Source organism: Tupaia chinensis, unplaced genomic scaffold (assembly GCF_000334495.1).
Source record: "Tupaia chinensis unplaced genomic scaffold, TupChi_1.0 Scaffold144045_1, whole genome shotgun sequence".
Lineage (NCBI taxonomy): Eukaryota > Metazoa > Chordata > Mammalia > Scandentia > Tupaiidae > Tupaia > Tupaia belangeri.
Window position 1 is genome coordinate 1,637,648 of NW_006203897.1, and position 21,749 is coordinate 1,659,396.

Below are 21,749 nucleotides of genomic sequence, written 5' to 3' on the forward strand. Positions count from 1 at the left end.
AGGCCCGGGGGTGGGGCGCACAGGCGGCGCTGCCACTGCGTAGGCCCGGGGGTGGGGCCCGATTTGCTTGTTCCTTAAATGTTTGGCAATGAAACTATTTGGATTAGGCTCCTGTTCGGTCATACTCTACCTATACATCTTCCCTAGGAGAGCAGTTGCTAAATAAGCAATGATCTGAGGCTATGTAGGTGAAGAAACCTCCTTCTGTAAGTGCAACCAGACCAGTTGGACTTCAGCTAATCAAATGAAACTGACTTTTAAGCCTCCACTGATCTGGGCACTATACAGTTTTCCGTTTACACTATTTTAAGCATTCTAAACTGAAATGCCAATATTTATGAAGAAGGACAATAGCTTTCCAGTAGCCAAATTATTTGTGCCTTATACCTGGAGAGGGTGTTTTACAAACCACTGACCCTGGGCCAAATTTAGCTTGTTGCTTATTTTGTAAATAAAGTTTTACTGGAGCACAGCTATGCCCATGTACTTATGTATGGTCTTTGGTTATGTTTGCAACAATGGCAGAGTTGAATAGTGTGACAGACTGTGTAACTAAAAAGTCTAAGATATTTATTTACTCTCTGGCCCTTTACAGAGGAAGTTTGCTGAACCCTGACCTAGAGTAGTGATTCTCTATTCTAGCCATATATTGTAATCACCTGGAAAATGTTTGAAAATTTATGTTATTACGCATGGCAACTTAAAAAATGGGAGACACTGGAACCAGCAGTTAGCGTAATGGCTATGTCGCTGGACTCCCACGTAGTCGACCGCGGTTCACGTCCCGGACCCGGTGGCTTAAAACTCACACTGGGCACGTGTGCGTGCGTGCCCAAGATCCCGAGAGGAGAATGGAGGAGAAGGGATTGCGGCGTGACCATCCCCCTTGGGGGGTGATTTCTCGCTTTCTGTCTCTATGTCTCTCTCTGTCTGTCTGGCGAGAGCACATGACCTATAGTGAAGAAAACCTCTCAAAAAAAAAAAAATAGGAGACACTGAAGGAATTATAAAACTACTATAAATCAATATTCAGTGTATGCGCTAGCATATTTTCAATTTGTTGACAAGACTGGCTTCCTGATGGTAGAATATTAGTGGTTACTTTTATAAGACATTAAATATATAGCTCTGAGTGACTTTTTACAAGTTAAAATAATGTTTTATAGTCATGCAGTTTAGTTCAAAGAGACTTTATTGAAGATATAATGAATAATCAAAGATTACCCTTGTCCTCAAGGCAATAATTGTCAAGTAGGAGCAATAAACAATTACAATGGAAAATACTAGAATGGAAGTATATACTAAAACCTAGAGGAGCCTTGGGAGAGTAGAGTGGGATTTCAAGAAGGCAGGCTACACAGAGAAAACACTGTTTTAACTGACACTTAAAAGTGGGAGAAAGGGCAAAGGAACAGTGTATAAAGAGACATGGAGGTATAAGAGAATGTATTGTTTCCAAAGACCAGGTAGGTCTCAGGATGAGTGGAAAGCAGTAAGAAATGAGATAGGAAGCGGTCATATCCTGACTAGCTAGTTTGTTTGACCGTTTTCATATGGGGCACAGAAGCGAAGGGATTCTAACTTGGAGAGTTAGAAATGCCCTTCTCAGTGCACTGGGGAGATGAATAAGAGCTGGGTAGGAAAGACCAGAGGTAGAATTTCCAGCTAGGGCTTAAGGAATGTTGATAGCCTATTGAAATAAGGAACAGGGACCAGCAGATGGCGTAATGGCTACGTCACTGAACTCCCATGCAGTTGACCGCAGTTTGAGTTCTGGACCGGGTGGCTTAAACTCACACTGGGCATGTGTGCATGCGTGCCCAAGATCCCAAGAGGAGAATGGAGGAGAAGGGGTTGCAACGTGGCCATCTCCCATGGGGTATAATTTTTCGCTTTCTGTCTCTCTCTGTCTCTCTCTGTTCTTTCTGGTGAGTGCACATGCCCTGTAACAAAAACCTCTCCGAAAATAAATAAATAAATAAATAAGGAACAAATACTGGGTCTTCAATATTAGTTTCATTATATTATGATTAGCTATTTGCTCAGTTTTAAAATTTATTTTAAACAATTAAATTTTTAATGTTATTTGTTCCCAGTCACACCTGTGTTATACATAGAAATGTTATTTTTGTCACTGATGAAACATACTAGGAAAAGTGAAAAGATATATTCTTTAAAGTGCTTTCCTTGTAAGGATTTTGTGTCTATCAACAGCATTAACTATCAAAAGCACCTTGATGGGCTCTATAAAACAAAGCATTACCCAAGTATAGGTAAAATTATACTGCAAGTATCTTACACATATATCATTTCTTTTTTGTTTGCAGTGAGTGATTCATCATAATTTTTCCCTGAGAGAGGTCAGAAACCCATTTAGCAGATGAGGAAACTGAGGTAAAGAGTTCTCATTGGTCTCTGTTTGAGAGACCAGTGTACATCAGAGAGATTACTGCTTTTGACCTCTTCGAGTTCCTTAATCTCTCCTACATCTTTAAGTTCTAGATGCCCTTTTATAAGTCTTAAAGTGAGAAGGGTTTGAGATTTGTCCCTTTGTGTATTAGAACTATATTGCATGATGTGTACAAAGTGCCCAAAGTGTGAAAAGCTGAAGCCAGGAGCAGTTTCTCTGAGTATTCAGTGTAGAAGAAAGGATATCTAACATTTACAACGAATGATATGCTGACTGTGGAGTTAATGTTCATTAGAAGTCACAGAGTATGACGTGCATTAATTTAAAAAAAAAAAATCACAATCATCTGTCTGAAGTGTCTTCACTGGATTCTTCCTGTATAAGAAGTCCATAGCTTCCCTCATTCCAGCTGGTACACTTGACAACACTACAAAAGCAAACAAGACATTTAAAAATCAAGATTAAGGCAATACATAATACGTAAGTAATCTGCATTCCATCTTTTCTTGGGCTATGTGACTTTTAATGAATCATGTAAATTACAAATAGAAGGAGTGTCCTGGCATTTTGAATCCAACTGACTCATGTGTAGCATTCTGAAAATAATAAAGACCTACATGAGTTTTTCTCTTCCAGACCCCTAAGGTATGCCATCTGTCTCATTGTGTACTCTGTGTTACCCACATAAATGAGTTACAACTAAAGCTGTTATGAGGTTCCTGTTTAAACATTATAACTGAAGCTAAGAAGCAAGGACATTTGGAAATTATTAAAAACAGCACATAATTTTGATTTTAAAAATATTGAGCAGTATAGGGTTTAAATGGTCTCTATTACCTTTTATCCATCTACTTATAACAATATTTATAAACACATGAATGATAAAAACTAATCATTCTATTCCTCATGTGTGTAATTCTTATTAAGTCATTTTATTTATTTTATTTTTGGTGATATGGCTGTACCATCATTTATTTAAAAATTCTATTATTGGACATTTTGGTCATTTAAAATTTTTTACTATAATGAGTTTCTTCATATTATCAATTTTTATCAACAGTTTTTGGTTATTTCCTCAGCATGAGTTTTTTTTGTTTGTTTGTTTGTTTTTTGAGAAGTTTTTGCTATAGGGCGTGTATGCTCACCAGAAAGACAGAGAGATAGGAAGCGAGAAATCACCCTCCAGGGGGAATGGCCATGCTGCAATCCCTTCTCCTCCATTCTCCTCTTGGGATCTTGGGCACGCATGCACACACGCCCTGCGTGAGTTTAAGCCACCGAGTCCGGGACTTGGAACTGCTGTCGGCTACTTGGGAGTTCAGTGACATAGCCATTACGCTAACTGCTGGTCCCTCCTTAGCATGAGTTTCCAAAAGGACTTATGAACAATCACTATGAACTTTTTAAAAAGCTTTAGATTCACGTTTGCAAATGGCTTTATGAAAAAGCTGAATAACACTACCACCAGCAACATTTAAGATCAATTGTCTCATCATGTGCTCACAAGCACAGCATGTATTTGTAACTTTGCTAATCCAATAGGAGAATAGTTTCTTTTTTTTTAAAGTTTATTTTATTCATGATAATAAAATAAATAAAATGGACAAACCTCAGTGGAGACCAGTTAATGAAGTTGGACCTCAAAACTCTGGCCCCAGAGAATGTGTCTAATGTATTTACTTAGGCTTTTTAGCAACCACGAGATAGTTGGGTCACATTTTTTGCTAATTTGAAGGCAAAGGGAGAAATAAATATTTCTTTTTAATTTACGTTCTGATCCATCACTTTATTATATATACTATTCATGAGTAAAATTGTGTACTTTGTATTTATTTTAATTTCTACATTTTAAAAGAAAGTCAATTATCTGGAAACAGAATTCTTAATATTTGTCCATTAAAATCTATATTAAAGTAAACCTTATTGCAGTGATCTCTTACCATAAGGGGATATTATGCCCTCAGATGATAAAACAGTTTGAATATGTACATCTCTATTCTTAGGTGCTAATTTCGTCAATTGTTTACATTTAAAGAAGATGTATTCTCTCAAAGATCTCTAACCCAGCCTTTCTTTTTTTTTTCGCTATAGGACGTGTGCGCTTGCTAGACAGACAGAGAGAGACATAGAGACAGAAAGCGAGAAATCACCCCCCAGGGGGGATGGTCACGCCGCAATCCCTTCTCCTCCATTCTCCTCTTGGGATCTTAGGCATGCATGCACACACGCCCGGCGTGAGTTTTAAGTCACCGGGTCCGGGACGTGAACTGCGGTCGACTATGTGGGAGTCCAGCAACATAGCCATTATGCTAACTGCTGGTTCCCAGCCTTTCTTTCCCCTAGTTCTAGGTAGCCTTCGGGTAGCCTGATCATCTTTTCCTTTCTAAGTTTCCAAAATTTTTGACAGATGTCTTTATGTTTAAAATCCTGAGAAAAGCATAGTCTGAGGCAAAACTTCAACAGATCTATGTCATTTCACTGCTAGGGTGAGGGAATTCACTTAACCCATCTGCCCTTTGACAAAAACAATTAACATAATTACATACCACAGACTGATTGCTGGAATTAGTAACAGCCCCGCGGACAGCAAAAAAGTGAAGCCAGGGTACCAAGCAACGGTGGCTGAATAAATTCCATTAAAAGTAGAAATTGCAGTGACTCCACCAAGTGTTTCTAAGAAGGCAACACAAGCAAAGAGGGTACCTGTTTGGGTAGAGGTGTGGAGGGAAAACAACAGGCTGAATTATGAAACAACAAACAAAAACTGATAAAGAAAAAGGTTATTCATTGAAAACAGCAAACACGGAGACACTGCTTGGTGAATAAAAGTTATCCTTTTAGAATCCCTGAGAAGTCAGTAACCCATTTTGCAGGTGGAGAAACCAAGGCAAAGAGTTGTCCTTGGGTGAGATGTGAGGGGAGGTGAAAACATGAAATGCGTGAGCTCCAACGTCCATATGGCAAATCTAAAATGGCAGTAGCAGTTGACTCATTTGAAAACTGCAGGGTCTCCCCTGCTGCAACCTTAGGCAAAGCCACACCTACCTCTGATGTTCAGGATATTACCTCCCTGACATCCACCCCAAACTAACCTATGGCACCATATGGGCTCCTAACAAGCAACACTTCCCCTTCCCCTTAAAGGCCTTTTGAAGGTAAAGATATCCTTTCCATTACTTCTCAATTTTGACAATAGTGACAGCTACAGACAAAGACAGAAGAGATTCTTTTGAAAATTATTTTTTAAAAATATAGATGGCATAGTGGTTATGTCGCTGGACTCCCACATAGTTGACTACAGTTTGAGTCTCAGACCCAGCGACTTAAAACTCATGCTGGGTACATGTGCGTGTGTGCCCAAGATCCCAAGAGGAGAACAGAGGAGAAGGGATTGCATGGCCATCCCCCAGGGGGTGGGTGGTTTATCGCTTTCTGTCTCTCTCAGTCTCTCCAGTGAGTGCACGCACCCTATAGCAAAAACCTCTCTAAAAAAAAAATTATATGTATACACACACACACACACACATATATATATATATATATATATATTTGTTTACTTATTTGCAAGAAGGCATGTGTGCTCTACAGAAAGAGACAGAGAGGGAGAAAGTACCCCTCAATGGGGTGTGCCTAGACTGCAATCCCTTCTCTATTTCTCCATCCTGTTGGGATATTGGGCATGCATGCATGCACGGGTGCTCTGAGAATTTATTAAGCTGCCAGGGCCAGGACTTGAACCATGAGGGGTCTGACTCCCCTAACTGCTAGTCCATGAGGCCAACCCAGAGATTCTTATAAATTCTGCAATTTGGATTTCATCCCTACCTCCAAGGTGATAAAAAATCCAGTCACCACTAGGTTCCTGCAAGTTTGACTCAAAGTTTACTACATTGTGCTCTGGTGAAGTTTTATGCCATAGTTTGATGTTAAGTGATTCTTTAAAACATATGTTTCTGTTTCATCTGCTAGTAACTGTCTGATCTGAAATGCTTTTCAAGATTAAGAAGATTGAGGACTCTACTTGATTGCACTTGCTGTATGCCAAGTCTGGTAAAGAGCAGGCCACTCAGCATTGTTCAAGAAGCATGACATGGGCCAGCCCATGGCACAGCATGGTCCACGATGGTCCACTATGGTTTGAGTCGCAGCTCTAGCAGCTTCATGCTGGGTGTGTGCGTGTGCCTGAGATCCTGACAGGATGGAGGATTGGTGTAAAAAGGATTGTGGCATGATTAAGCCCTGTTGGGGTGCTTTCTCTTTCTTTCATGTGTACATGTGTGTGTATGAGTGAGCATGTGTGTGCATGCACACCCTCTGACATTAAAAACAATGCATGAGTTTGACTACATGGTCATAATCAGGGAGAAATAATGGACAGAACAATTTTTTGTTTCCTCTGGAGCTCAAGACCACAGTGACTGAAGAGTTAAACCAAGAGATACTGGTCATCTTCATGTACTTTTCTTCCTCTCTGTCAAATTTTGCATTGCTAGATATACAATTCCATGACCATTTTCAGTCAGACCAATATGACTTTCTTAGTCTTAAGTTCCTATGTAGTTTCTGCTTTCTTCAGACTTCATTTCAAGCCACTCTACTTGTTTCCTACTTTACCAAGTTAAAAATTTTTTTTTTTTGGAGAGGTTTTTCACTATAGGGTGCGTGCACTCTGCACTCGCCAGTCAGACAGAGAGAGACATAGAGACAGAAAGCGAGAAATCACCCCCCAGGGGGGATGGTCACGCCGCAATCCCTTCTCCTCCATTCTCCTCTCGGGATCTTGGGCACACACACGCCCGTGCCCGGCGTGAGTTTTAAGCCACCGGGTCTGGGACTCGAACCATGGTCAACTATGTGGGAGTCCAGCGACATAGCCATTACGCTAACTGTTGGTTCCCCCAAGTTAACTTTTTCAAGATAAACTGCAATGCCCTTTTTTTTTTACAATGTAAATCACATAAATAATTGTTTTTGCTTAGATGGACAGAAAGGAAAGCCACGCTAGAGAATAACCTTTCACAACTAGAATTTACACATCTATATCTCATTTTCCCCATGGTTTTGATCTTTTAGTTTGTATTTAAGTTTATTCCTTTCATGAGTTAGAGACAGAGAGGACCACCAATAGAATATTGATGCCACGATCCATTCTCAGTTCAGTTATTCCCAGATAAAAGGCATGTATGTGCCTGGCATACTCAGAGAGGTCTCCACGTGTGAACTTTGAGCCTTCCCATATGAGAAGGCCTTGAAAAGCATTGTACTTTACCACTGTGCTACCATCCAGCTGCCTGGGCTGTGCGGTGACTTTTAATTATTTCCATCTCATTATACATATTCTCATGTATTGCTTCAAATCCTTCATTAAATGATAGCACATATATTCATAAAATATAAACTTGGTGTATGATAAACATTTAATAAATATTTGTCAAACAGATGAATAAAAGCTTAACTCTGAAGCTCACTTACCAATCATCAAGAAGCATATAGAATGCCCCTCTGATAATACATTAAGTTAGTTTAATTGAAAGGAAGGCCTCCTACTTGTCTAACTATATTTTTATTTTCTTTTATTCCTAATCCCTCGCTAAGGCCAGGAATGGTGCTTTGGAGGACAGACTGCACAGTGGTAGTTCTGTTACATAAGGGCTTTCATCCATTCTTAATGGGAAATAGAGCAGACAGTGCATCATCCGTTCCGAAACAACCATCCTGTTGTGAAGTGGCTTTCGCATGTTGCTGAACTTCTCTGAGCAGTTCAACATGTTTAATGGTTGCCAGACCAGCGGTAAGCAGATTAAATGATAAGTACAACTGAGTTTGGCTTTTGAACTATTTTTAAGTCTAGTAGGCCTCAAAAGCTCAGTCTGTTTTACTGTGTTCCAATTTATAATCCCAAGGAGTACATGGATGATGCCAAGGTCAGAGAGTCATGGTGACTTTGGCTGTGAGTTTGACAGCTGCGCAGAACACAGAGATCTCAAAATAATACCAATGTTCTCTTTTCCCACTTTTTAAAATATAACAGAGACAGAAACATCTGAAAACCCTGCAGTATTTCCCCCCCTCCTCTGATTATTTTAAAGTGCATAATGTTTTCACAAAAGTGACCATTTAAAAAAATAGTAAAGGATGGGAATATAAGAGTTCTTCAAAAATTCATAGAAATGCATATTATAAAAATTGTGCATGGATTTCAAAAACTTTTGCATCAAAATGACCTCAAACTTTAATTCCATTTTTCCATGAACTTTTTAAAGCCCCCTCAAACATGTAGTTATGGAAAAGTTGACACCATCTGAAGGATTTTTTAAATTTGCTGTTAAGAACAAAGTAATTATACTGTCTTAAGATAATGTAATCACAATCAACAAAGTTACCTTGATTCAGAATAAGAGATGTCAGGGCCAGCAGGTGGTGAGGCGGTTAAGGCACTAGACTGCCACATGGTCGATTGCTGTTAAAGTTCCAGACCTGGTGGCTTAAAAATCATGCCAGGCACATGTGTGTATATAAGCAAAATCCCAGGAGGAGATTGGAGGAGAAGGGATTGCGGTGTGGCCATCCCTCCTGGGGGTGATTTCTCACTTTCCCGCTCACTGTTTCTCTTTTTCTTTCTTCAGTGAGTACACGCACTCTATGGCAAAAACCTAACAAAGAAAAGGAGATGCTAAAATGTAAACTAAACATTTAAAAATATTACTCTATTTAACATTATGACTTTTTTTTTTTTTTGAGAGGTTTTTCACTATAGGGCGTGTGCGCTCGCCAGACAGACAGAGAGAGACAGAGAGACAGAAAGCAAGAAATCACCCCCCGAGGGGATGGCCACACCGCAATCCCTTCTCCTCCATTCTCCTCTTGGGATCTTGGGCACGCACGCACACGCGCCCGGCGTGGGTTTTAAGCCAACGGGTCCGGGACGCGAACCGCGGTCGACTACGTGGGAGTCCAGCGACATAGCCATTACGCTAACTGCTGGTTCCCCATTATGACTTTTTAAAAGCCTTTATGAATTAAACCAAATATAAACAAAAATTAACTATATATGTTGATAATTTATTTTAGCTCTAAGTTAAAGCAAATAATGTTTGCCTTTTTCTAACAGCTTTATTGGATATAATTCACATTCTATAAAACTCACCCTTTTTAAAATGAACTAATTAATTAATTTATTGATAAGGTCTTGCTATTGTGGTTCTCCTGCCTCTGCCACTGGAGCTGCTGGGATTATAGGCCTGTGCCACCACACTTGGCCTTTAAACTCATACTCTTAAAGTGGATTCAGTAGTTCTAACTATGTTCACAGAGCTGTGTAACCATCACTACGACCTAACTTTAGGACATTTTCATCACTTTGAAAAGAAACTCTAGGGATCAGTAGATGCCATAGTGGTTACATCACTGGACTCCCATGTAAACAACAACAGTTTGAGTCCCTGACCTGGTGGCTTAAACCTTATGCTGGGCACATGTTTGTGCATGGCCCAAATCCCGAGAGGAGAATGGAGGAGAAGAAACTGTGGCATGGCCATCCCTCCTGGGGGATGATTTCTTGCTTTCTGTCTCTTTGTATTTCTGGCCAGCACACACACCCTATAGAAAAAAATCTCTCTCTAAAAAAAAAAAAGAAAAGAAAAAAAGAAACTCTATCCCCATTAGCAGTCAATTAGCAGTCACACTCTCTCTAGTCACTAGCAAGTGCTCATCTAATTTCTGTCAACAGAGTTGCCTATACTGGACCTTTCATATAAATGGGATCATATTTATGTGATAATACATGGTCTGTTATGACTAGCTTCTGTCATTTAGCATAAAAGTTTTATGGTTCATCCACCTTGTAGCATATATCAGAATGTCATTTTATTAACAGATAATAATCCATTGGATAGATACACCACATTTTGTTTATCCATTCATCAGTTCATGCACATTTTCATTGTTTCTACTTTTTGGCTATTATGAATATTGCTACTATGAATACCTATGTACAAAATTTAGTGTGGATTTAGGTTTTTATTTATGTTGGATATGTCTGTATGGGTGGAAATACTCAGTCCTAGAATAATACTGATTTTTGGGGAAATTGCCGCACTATTTTGCAAAGTGGCTACACCATTTTACATTCTTACCAGCAGTATCTGAGGGTTCCTATTTTCCCACATCCTCACCAACTCTTATGGTCAAATTTATTTTGGCCATTCTAATGGGTCTGATTGTGGTTTTTACTTTTCTTTCCCCGATAGCTAATGACATTGAGCACTTTTTTCATGTGTTTTTGGCCATTTGTATATTTTCTTTGGAGAAATGTCTACCCAAACCCCTTGCCTATTTTAAATGTGTTTGCTTGTTGTTATTGTTACTGAGTTTTAAGAGTTACATATGCTGGAGACAAGTCCCTATTAGACCAGACAAATGATTTGCTAGTACTCTCTCCCGTCCTGTGTGTTCTTTGTACTTTCTTGATAGTGTCCTTGAAGTACGAGCACTTTTCAAAGGACAAACTTTGGATGACGGTTTTGGATTAAGTCTAATTTATCTATTTTTTTTCTTTTGGTGTCATAACTAAGAAACTATTGCATAAGCAAAGGAAGAGGTGAGTTTTTTACATAACAATTACATGTTTTTTATGTTCCTAAGTGGATTTCATAATTACATCATCTACAAATAACTGTGTGAATATACAGCTACATCTGTTAAGTGGAAAAGAATCGAGAAATGTATATACTTAATTTATTGAATTATGCAGTTTTCTCCAGGATTTACTAAACTGGCATAAGCATAATAGCACTATTCTGAATTATTCATAGTAAAGCAAGAACATTTGCATCAGGCCAAGATACGAAACAACAACAAAAAGCTCCGAAGCCTGATAACATTTACTAAAAGGAAGGAGTACAACCTCATGTGCTTAATATCTAACTAGTTCTAGTTATAGCTAGAAGTTTTACTTTTGTTTTCCTTCTGTACTGGTTGTTCTCAGCCTCCCCTTAAACACTTAGATCTTCTATATCCTGTTCTGAGTTTGAAAGGCTGACCTCACAGATTACATGACTTCTAACTTATTGTTGCTTTTGGTCAAAGTTTTAAAGGAGAAGAGAATGGTTATAGAATTTCTTCTTTTCTCCCTCTCTGCCTCTCTTTGACTGTCTACATACTACTTACTCATCTGTAATGCTCCTCATCGAAGTCTCTTGATGTGAACCTCTTGAGAGGCACTCTGTGTCCTGCAAGCACTGTGATTTGGACCCAGAATATAATTAGAGGCCTATATGTTATATTCTCAATACTCAAAATTTATAAACCCAGGTAGCCAGAATAGTCTAGAAAGGGAGGAGCTCTTGTGGGCTCCCAGTGAGTGTATTATCTGCTGGTCCTGAAGTCTCCCCTGCTCTTGGAGTGGGCATGGTCAAAGATAGACCAGAGTAAGCCCTCCAAAATATGAGGCTTTCTGGACCAGCAGGTGGCATGGTGGTTAAGGTTCTGGACAGTCCCACATGGCCGACCATGGTTTGAGTCCTGGACCTGGTGGCTTGCTTTCTTACTTCATCTCTCTCTCTCATCAAATTAAAATAAACGAATAAATAAATAAAATGAAATAAGTAATTATTTTAAAGAAAGTATGAAGCTTATAGCAGGGGCTCCCTTGCCTGAGTGTAAGGCTCTCCCCAACAGAGCCTACCATTTAATTCAAAAGGAGATCCTAGTAGAAAAAAGGTTATGAAAATATTCTGAACCATTAATCATTGATTGTACATGGATTTGAGTTGGTACAGACAGCAGACTCATTATATTCCTTAGCAAGTTAGGCTTACCTTGTTCAGTAGAAGGAACCACTTTTGACAACATGGACCGCAGAACAGACAGTGGCACAATAACGAAAAGGAACGGCACCCTGACTGTGAGAGGAATGATTGGAAATCACAGGCTAAGTCAGAAAACTAATGGTCATTTGTAGCATGAAACACACACCCTCCATCTGACTATTCCATTTTCTACAACCACCATAACTTACTGTATCTGAAAAACAGATTAATAAAAAATTCTTTCTAATTAAGTAAAATAGAGTATGGATAGATCAGTTTAAAGTCACTTTATTCTAAAATCCTTATTTAACTGTTAAGAACAAGAATTCACGTCAGTTTTAGGTGAAGGTATATATAATCAACATTGAGGCTAATCTGCTTATTTTCCTAATTATTTATTATAGTCATCTCTTATGTAGCAAGTAATAACTGCTAATTAGTTTTTGTTTTGTTTTATTTTGTTGTTGTTACCATTTTAGCCTTTTGCTTTTCAGACTTGGAATTCTTACTGTTGGCATTACTATACTATATAGATTCATTTATTAATAAATTATTATTAATCATATTGCTTATTAATTTTGGGGATGAATAACTTCATGAATGCCAACAACCTCTTAAAGATCTTAAATTATGATCTTTAATAGTCAATAGAATTTTTAGTTATATCATAAAATAGTAATATATTACATTTTCAGATTATTTTATTTAAAAAAGTTATTTTTTAGTATTTTGCTATAGGGTGCATGTACTCACCAGAAAGAGAAAGAGAGAGATCAAGAGAGGGAGAGTGAGACATTACCCCCAGGGGTGATGACCATGCTACAATCCCATCTCCTTCTTTCTCCTCCTGGGATTTTGGGCATGCACACACATGCACCTGGCATGATTTTCAAGCCGCTGGATCCAGGACTCAAACTGCAGTTGGCCTTGAGGGGATCCAGGGCCTTAACCTCCATGCCACCTGCTGGCCCTTCCTCATCTACTGAACCTTTCTCAAGGTCTCACTTTACAGTCCCCTAGCTTTTTCCAGTGCAGTGTCTTCCACTCAAACCATACATAAACAGTTCTGAGGTAGGTAGTTAATAACTGTAGTCCAATTTTGCTTTCAGCTTATTGGCTCCTGGCAGACTAGCTTTTTACTTTTAATTGAACAAGAATGAATGTTTCTACTGAGTTCATTATGTAAATATCAAATGCACAGTTAGTACTAAGGCTCCATTTGTAACTCACCTAAAAGCATGGCCAGTGTTGTCTTGGCAAAAGCAGTCAAAGCCATTCCTACCATGGTGGTAAAAATTCCAATGAAGGCTATATGAATATCTTCTATACAGTGGGAAAAAATCCATATTCCTAGGAAACTACTCAAAAAAGAGACACTACCCAAAGCTGATCCATAACCTATAAAAACTTCATTCCAGCAGAGTGGTGAATCTAATTCATAAAGGATAAAAATTGGAGCAATACCAATTATCACAAAAAAATAAGTGATCATTGTAAAAAGTAACAAACAGAGTAAAGACCGCTGCTTGCTAGAAGCATTTTTAAAAAGCATGTAAGTTCGCTGAAATAAGCTTTTAAAGCTTTCACTATATGACATAGTAACGCTCTGAGATAAAGGCTCTTTTACTGGATCACCGAGAAAAAATAAAATATAAATCAGGTTAACAGTAAGGGCCATAGCAATAATTAAAAATGACCAGACAAAACCTAGTTCTCTAATAAAGTAGCCAGATGACAGTCCTGTTAGTCCAGTAACAAGTCCAAGTATAAAGTCAATTATAGCTATTCGAATTATTTTTTGTCTGTGCTCTTTACACTGATCAACTATATAGGCAAAGCAAGCTCCCCAAAATGTGGTATAATTGCCACAGAGTGCACCAATAAAGCTGGATGCGATTAAAAGCTGGAATGGCAAAGCGAAATAGGAAAGCAAACAGAGCCAAATGCTGGTTGCAAGAGCACCAGCAGAAGACAAAATCATAGGGAGTTTTCGTCCGTGGTGATCACTAATAGACAAGAGTATGAATGTAGACACTAGGCCAGGAATTAATCCACTCATGTCCATCTGCAGACTAAAAAGAGATGCTTTTTTCTGAACTTCCTGCAAAGAAATGAAAAGACAATGTGTTTACAGAGACATATACAAGGTGTATAATTGTGTCATGGTGCATTCTTTGCCTGACTTTACCAGAAGGGTAAGGACGGGGACTCTCAGGTGCATGTTCAGGTCTGATACAGTTTAAATTGTTATTGGTTCATAAAGATAAGTATCAAAAGGTGACATCCATGCTCAGTCAGGATAGTCAAGTGCCACAGTAGGGTCTTGGTCTCATAAAAAGAAAAATGTGTGCATTTTTTTCTTTTTTGATTGAACAGTTTATTACCATTTATAAGTATCATCATTTAAACATTAGTTGATTAAACCATGTGGAAGTAAGTATGTCAAATGTCTGAAAAACCAAACATACTTTAAACGTGTTAAGTAAACAGATGATCTGAAATTCCGGATTGTTCAGTCACTTCATTATTATGCCATGGCAACGAAATAATCCTTAACTTTGGTTGGAGTAAGGTGCCTAAGGCCAGCTTCATTGCAGATTCTGACTTCTATATTATCCTCTGTCATTTACCCTTCAAAGCTTTCCTTTAGAGTTAAGATGGCTGTATGGACGGCATCTTCACGCTCCACGTCATCATTACATCTTTTCTCAAGGCAAGTTTTCCTGTTCACATAGTTCTTCCCCATTGCTGTGGCTTTTCCAGACAGAGTAAGTACTAACTACATCTGACTGAAATAAATATAGTCATCCCTCATTGCAACCGCAAATAAGAAACTCCAGGGGCCGACAGGTGGTGTGGTGGTTGAGGCACTGGACTCCCACATGGCAGACCGCAGTTCCAGTCCTGGACCTGGCAGTTTGCTTTCTCACTTTCTCTCTCTCTCTGTGGTCAAATTTTAAAAAATAATAAGAAGTAAAATTAAATAAATAATGTTTTTAAAAAGAAAAGAAACTCCAATGGATGAACACCACCTGATGGGGTATATTTGCATCACGGAAGCTATTCTCTGTATCATCTGATCCGTGGGAATAAGCTCTTGGTAAACAAGATGTTGGATTGTTTAAAAAGTCATGATGTGTTTTCTATGCAAAAATGCATTGTGACTTTTCTGACAACCCAGTAGTGTTACTGAGCTAGTCTTTGAACTCTGTGCACAAGTACTCTGTACTCTGGGCTCATGCCACTACACGCCAAACCGATGTGCTTGATGATTAGTTCCATTTTGTGTACACTTCGCTTATCATACAGAATGGGTTCCTGTTTCTTCTCAGTTTGTTAATACTACACCATTTGTAGATTTAATTCTCACTGAAGGGGCTCTTCCATCTGTAGCAGCCAACACATATTCAATCTGGACAAGTTTATCAGAAGGGCTGAATGCAAAAACTGTAACCATGCTGTAACATTTTCAACCAGAGAGCTAAAGACAAATGTGTATCTTATACAGAGGACCTGTAGACCCTGGCTCTGCTACCAGCTGTAGTACGGTTTTTCCTTTTACGAATGTCTGCACTGAGAGATTGTGACCACTGTTCTAAAGCAAAAGCAGTATCCTTTCCTGTGATTTGTCTTCCTGTCTGTTCCAAAGGAGAAAAAAATTAGCACATGTAAACACCATGCTTGACAGACCCGTATATTAGAAGAGCTCAATTGCCCTTTTTCCTTGTGTCTTCGCAAATAGATTAGTGATAAATTTCTATTTATTAAGTTAAAAAAATACAATAAAACCCAAAGAGTAGCACTGTATTGATTAAACATGGTGGCATGAGAAAAACTCTGGAGGGGTTGAATGGTAGTAAAGTGGTAAAATGCGACACTCTGTAGGGCCCGCAGGTGGCATGGTGGTTAAGGCACTGGACTCCCACATGACAGACCGCAGTTTGAGTGCTAGACCTGGTGGCTTACTTTCTCACTTTCTCTCTCTAGCATGTGCCATATAGCAAATTTAAAAAATAAAAAGATAATAACAGACCAAATTAAATAAAATAATTATTTTTATAAAGGAAAAATAACGTGAAACTCTGTGAGGCCTACATGGGAGGGTTGTTGGTTCACATCTAGAAATCTCCCTGAATACACTGGGTACACATGTGCCCATGATTAGGGACTGACTGGAGCTGAGGGTGGGTAGTGGCATCAGGGTGCTGTATCTCTGTCTCTCTCTCTCTCTCACTCACTGAAGAAATTTAAAAAAAAAAAGATAAACTCAGGGTCAGAGGGTGGCATAGTGGTAATACAACTGGATCACATAGAAGGGTGCCAAGTTTGCATCCTGGGGCCTCCCTGTACATGCTGGGCATGTGAGTGTGTGCCTATAACCTGGAGCCCGTAAGACGAGGGTGGATCGTGGTGTGATGACCCTGTTGGGGGTGCCTGCCTTTCTCTATCTCTCTTTCATGAAAGAAAGGAAAAAAAGATAAATTTAATGCCCAAGGACCAAAACAATGATGACAGATAAATAGGTACACACAGAGACTGGAAGATGTGACAATTGTCACACTAGTTATCAGACAGAAAGCATTTGCTGTTTATCACTTCTCTGTATTTTCCAAATTTAACACAGAGTATTTGTCATTTTTATAAAGGGAAATAGAAAGCTTACTTAAAAATATTTTTTCATGTGCTGTCTAAAAGGCATCCTAAACAATCAACGAATTGCAAAAATACCAAATACTGCCTACTTCACTACAACTTAATCTACAGGCAGGCAGAAACTCTGCTTCTTTACCACCATATCCCCAGCTCGGAGAACATGGTTTGGAACAGGATAGGTACTCAGCAGATATCGATCAAATTAATGAATAATCCAGGACCTCTTTAACTTGCTAGCTGTGTATGATCCTGACCAAATCATTTATTTCTATGGTGTCTTCATCTGACAAGAAGGGGGTCACAACACTCTCTACTTCACAAGCTGCTGTAAAAGTCCAATTTAAAATAAACGTTAGGTGCTTGGCACAAGGCCCCAGCTCATACTCAGTGTCTAATTAGCTCTTTCACTTTTACTAAGTTAGACTTCCCAAGCATATCTTTGTATGTCCTACAACTAGAGTAGCCCTCAAGAAAATATTTATTGAATAAAATGATCTTAACTTCTCAATAAAATGTTCTAGTTTTGCTCCTCCCTCCATTTCTACTCCTTCACCTAATTTCCCTTTTCTATCATCATTCCTAACCCAATTTTGTACACAAACTATCTCCTCATCTGTAATCTATGTTTTAAAATACAGATTTCAACAAGGACAACTCAAAGCATATTTCCTTTATAAATTAAGGTTAAGCAGCAGATTATAATTACATGTTACAGTTATAATTACAAGGGTACAGGGAGGAATCAGAATCTAAAAAATGCTGTTTCCTATCTGATATTGAACAGAAGGACCATGTACTGAGGCAGGGGTAAGTTAAAGCAGGGCAATATCAATTTTAAAGAAGTCACAATTTCGTGGGCTAAAATGTATACATTAATTCCAATTCAGTAGAAAACAGTCTGTCATTTCTCTAAGTAAGAACCCACAGGTAAAAAGGGATTGTGTTAGTTGTGAAAAGTTTTATATTTGGTTGTCAGAAAAGTCATGATGTATTTTTTTCTATGCAAAAATGCAAATGGTTTTTCTGACAACCCAATAAATACATTTGCAAGCAAGAACACTTGCTGGCTCTGTCGAATTGCCCCTAAGGTACCCCTCTCCAGTAGTCAAGTCCAAAGTTGCCTGGTGAGAACAGACTCTGGTCACCAATTTAATACTTGGGACAAAGGAACATTTTCGCTTCCCCAGAGGCTACCCCATTGCCTTCAGTACTTCCTTCTGTCCTGTTTTTCGGATCCAATCTTTGCTGAGCTGCTCAGAGAACATCCTCTTCCCTCTAAGGCCAAGAGCATGCATTTCCTGTTCCCAGAGCTTCTGTCTCTAACACCTGGGTGGGCTCCAGCCACTTGCTCTCCAAAAAAAAGTCTAGGGATTTGTGGACAGTTCTCGTAACCCTAAAAAGAAGAGATCTTAACAGCAAAAGGCAAGTTCCAGCTGTGGGTGGCAGGGTGGGGGTGGATGGTATCTAGTTCCCCACTCAGAAAAAGCACCCAGAGTTCTAACTAAGGACACCGACTTTTTTAAAAAAGCATTTTCAATTTTTAAAGTTTTATTTATTTGATAAGGGGGAGGGCACTCCCAATAGGGCTGGTGCTACAATACATCCTCAGTCTCAGCCAGCCCTGGATCCTGGGCTCATAATTGATGTGTTCAGGGAGGTCAGCAGATGTGAACCTGGGATCTTCCCATGTCGGTCAGCCTCAGAGAGCATTGCATCTTACCACTTAAGAACATCACCTTTAAGGGAAGGGATCTAGAGTAATGTGTTCTATTGAATGGTCATCTAATTAAAAAAAAAAAAAACATGGAAAAATAATCAATGTGATAAATTTGCAAAATTACTTGAAATGAGAGACCAGCAGATGGCATAGTGGCTAAGGCACTGAACTTGCACATGGCTGACCGAGGTTCAAGTCCCAGACCTGGCAGCTTGAACTCACACAAAGTGCAGGGTGGGGGGTAGTTCTCACTTTCTTTCTCTCTTTCTCTCTCATCTCTCTGGTGAGTATATATCTCTCAAAAAAAAAAAAAAAAAAAGAAAAAGAAATCTTGGAAATGGGACCACTGCCCTGGACAGTGGTGGTGGGGAGGTGCATCTTAGTGGCCTGGACAGCATGGAGGGGAGTCAACACTCATCACCTGTGCAACCACAGAGGCCACCAGGGTGGTCGAACCAAGGCTTGTTTCCCCTCACTTCACGAGGCCAAGAACAGTGGCTTTTTCAGATATTGAGGTCCTTTCCTCCCAGGCCACCCCATGGGAACAAGGGGTCCAGAGAGGGAAAGCACAGAAGCAAATACTGAACTTGATGAGCCTGGGGAACCTTCGCACTCCTGACATATAAGGAGACACTCTTGAGAGGAGACAAAACCACTGAGGGAGAACACTGGCCCTTCCTTTTTTATGATCCTAATCTACGCCAGAACCTTGGTATCTGCATGACTGCTCAGAAATAATTAGTTCCAAGAAAACTTCTCCCATGCCAATGAGGAAATGAGTAAGGCCAGAGGCTGCGCCAAACAGCTGCCCTCACCACAGCAGGGCTCCACCTGACACCTGGAACTCCTTGGGAAACAGCAGAGCATGTCCCCTTGGGTCCTCTTTGCCTATTCCTGCCTCACCTCCTAGGCTCAGAGAACCTCTGAGCCAGCAGAAGATGACTCAAGTTTTCTACATGCCTCTATATTGATCGGGAAGGCAGCACCACTCTTTATATCACAAAATACCCCTAAGGGGTAGAGTTCAAAGTTTATAAGAATGGTTTGTTTTTAAGACATGGTCAGGAAAAGCATTTCCAAACCTGAATGTTCTCGCCCTTGCATTTGGACATTGGTAGACCTTCATCTAAAACTGCCCAGGGACCCAGGAAAATGGCAAAGTACCTTCTATTTTAAAGAAATGAGAAAGTGGGGAGAGGGAGCTGGCTAGGCTTCATAACATCTGGCTAAAACATCTCCTGTGTCTGAGAGCAAAGGTGAGTCCTCTCCTCTCCTGGATGTCTTCATAGCCTCTACTCAGCATGTGGGAGTCAAGCTCACTTGATACCACCACCAAATGACAAATGACAAGCGCCGCCCTTGCCCAGGCCCACTCCATGACAGACATTGGCCCTCAGTCTTCAGAGATGACCACTTTTTGAAGTACCTGAAAACTGGGACATGCAGATGCAGTAGAAGGGGACTGGAAGGAGAGAGCAGGGGAAAGGAAGAAGCGTCATATCTACCACCCTCTCCACAAGGCAGTTCATTCAGGCCTTGGCCCAGTTTTCAGACTGGGAGTGGTGCGTGCATATGTGTGTGTGTGGGCGTGTGGGGCACAGACAAAGTAGACAGCAGCAGAGGGGATGAGACAGTGCTGAAATCTTCTAAGAGAAAGGAGAGGAGCTAGTGCCTCCACAGAAGGGGGTCCTGGGAAGAGGAAGTAGAATAGAGTGGTCAGGAGACTTCGCACACAATGAGAACTGGGTAAAGGCCACTCAGCTTGGGACTGAGGAATTGGATGGTTACCCTCCAGAGGCCGGTGTATGATGGGCAGTGTCCTCTTCTATTTAAAATCCTGGTACACATTCTCTTTTCATTACATCGTAGGGACATTTTAATTTCTTACCTCTTGGGATATAAAAAGTGGGCTGCTTTTGTTTTTTTCACATTGAGAAATATTGCTATCAAATGCAAAACTGTAGTTGCTAGTTTCTTCCCAGATTCTCCTATAAACATATTGTGTTGTCAGTGGAGTGGTCAATGTCATAGCAAATGCACTAAGAAAAATGGCAGGTTCTACAAAAACAATCTTCATATTGCTCGGGTGGGTAGCTGAATTCTATTAAGAAAACAAAAAAGAAAGAGGGAAAAAAGGAGATAATCAGTTGCACTCTTATCCCAGAGATTTTCAAAGACAGGCAAGTTGGGAGTAATTTTTGTGGGGTAAATGTAAATAAGCCACTACAGAACAGAAACACAGCCAGCAGAATAGGAAACTGCAGTACTCGGTAGTCTTGGCTGTCATGCTTAGTTTTTTTTGTTTTTGTTTTTTTTTTTTTTCTTGGCGAGGTTTTTGCTATAGAGCACGTCGCCAGAAAGACAGAGAGACAGAACGCGAGAAATCACCCCCCAGGGGGGATGGCCACGCCGCGATCCCTTCTCCATTCACCTCTCAGGATCTTGGGCATGCACACACACCGCCTAGCGTGAGTTTAAGCCACCAGGTCCGGGATTCAAACTGCTGTCGCCTACATGGGAGTCCAGCGACACAGCCATTACCCCAACTGCTGGTCCCCATACTTAGTATTTTTTTAAGGGTAGGACCTTTTAGGATTCAAGCCGCTTTTTAAATGACTCTTAGAAAGAATGTTAGTAAGTTGTCCTGGTGTGGGTTAGCGAGCCAACACAGCACTGTTCCCACACTACACTATCAGCTGGTTTTCGGGAGGTAAACAATGAGGTTCCTTTTGGGACACGACAATTGCGAAACTTGTTATTTTCTGCGTTGGGACAGGAGCGATCCTTTTAAAAAGCAGCTGCCGGTCGGAAGGAGATTTTTTTTAAACTCACCCCACGATTACTGTCTTCCTGCTAGGCTAGGCGCAGGTCCGACTATTTTAGGAGCTGTCGCCTGGGTGCTCCCACGGCGCCTCAAGGGCAGCTCCCGGAGCCGAGGACGCGCCGGGGCACTGACCGCCGCGTGGGACCGGCCTGAGCTACGCGGCCCGCGCAGTGGGTCTAGGCTGGGGTGGGGAGGGGAATTTCCCGTCGTATTCGACCAAATACGACTGTCAGGGAAACTGAACCCTATTTTAAAGCAAACCGAGGTCAGCGCACTTCCGCGTCCATAGTGACAGCTGCAACGTTCTCAGCGCAGCCCTCGGCTCGTCCGCAGCCT

The 21,749-nt window shown here is 40.3% G+C and overlaps 1 protein-coding gene across 5 annotated transcripts in view; it reads right to left on the reverse strand.

The window, feature by feature from the left end:
- Positions 1-1,996: 1,996 nt before the first annotated feature.
- Positions 1,997-21,749, reverse strand: part of SLC46A3 (solute carrier family 46 member 3) — a 33,626-nt gene continuing 13,873 nt past the window's right edge. For 2 of the 5 annotated variants that reach the window (XM_006165823.2, XM_027767221.1), the window contains 5 exons: positions 20,478-20,690; positions 13,450-14,320; positions 12,229-12,312; positions 4,957-5,113; positions 1,997-2,837 (listed from right to left, as the gene is read on the reverse strand). In XM_006165823.2, coding sequence (XP_006165885.1) covers positions 2,753-2,837; positions 4,957-5,113; positions 12,229-12,312; positions 13,450-14,320; positions 20,478-20,690 — 1,410 coding nt within the window. In that variant the 3' untranslated portion in view covers positions 1,997-2,752. Of the gene's footprint in view, positions 2,838-4,956; positions 5,114-12,228; positions 12,313-13,449; positions 14,321-20,477; positions 20,691-21,421; positions 21,744-21,749 lie in introns of those variants that run through there. The other 3 variants (XM_006165824.1, XM_006165826.2, XM_006165825.1) reach the window with 3 other exon arrangements.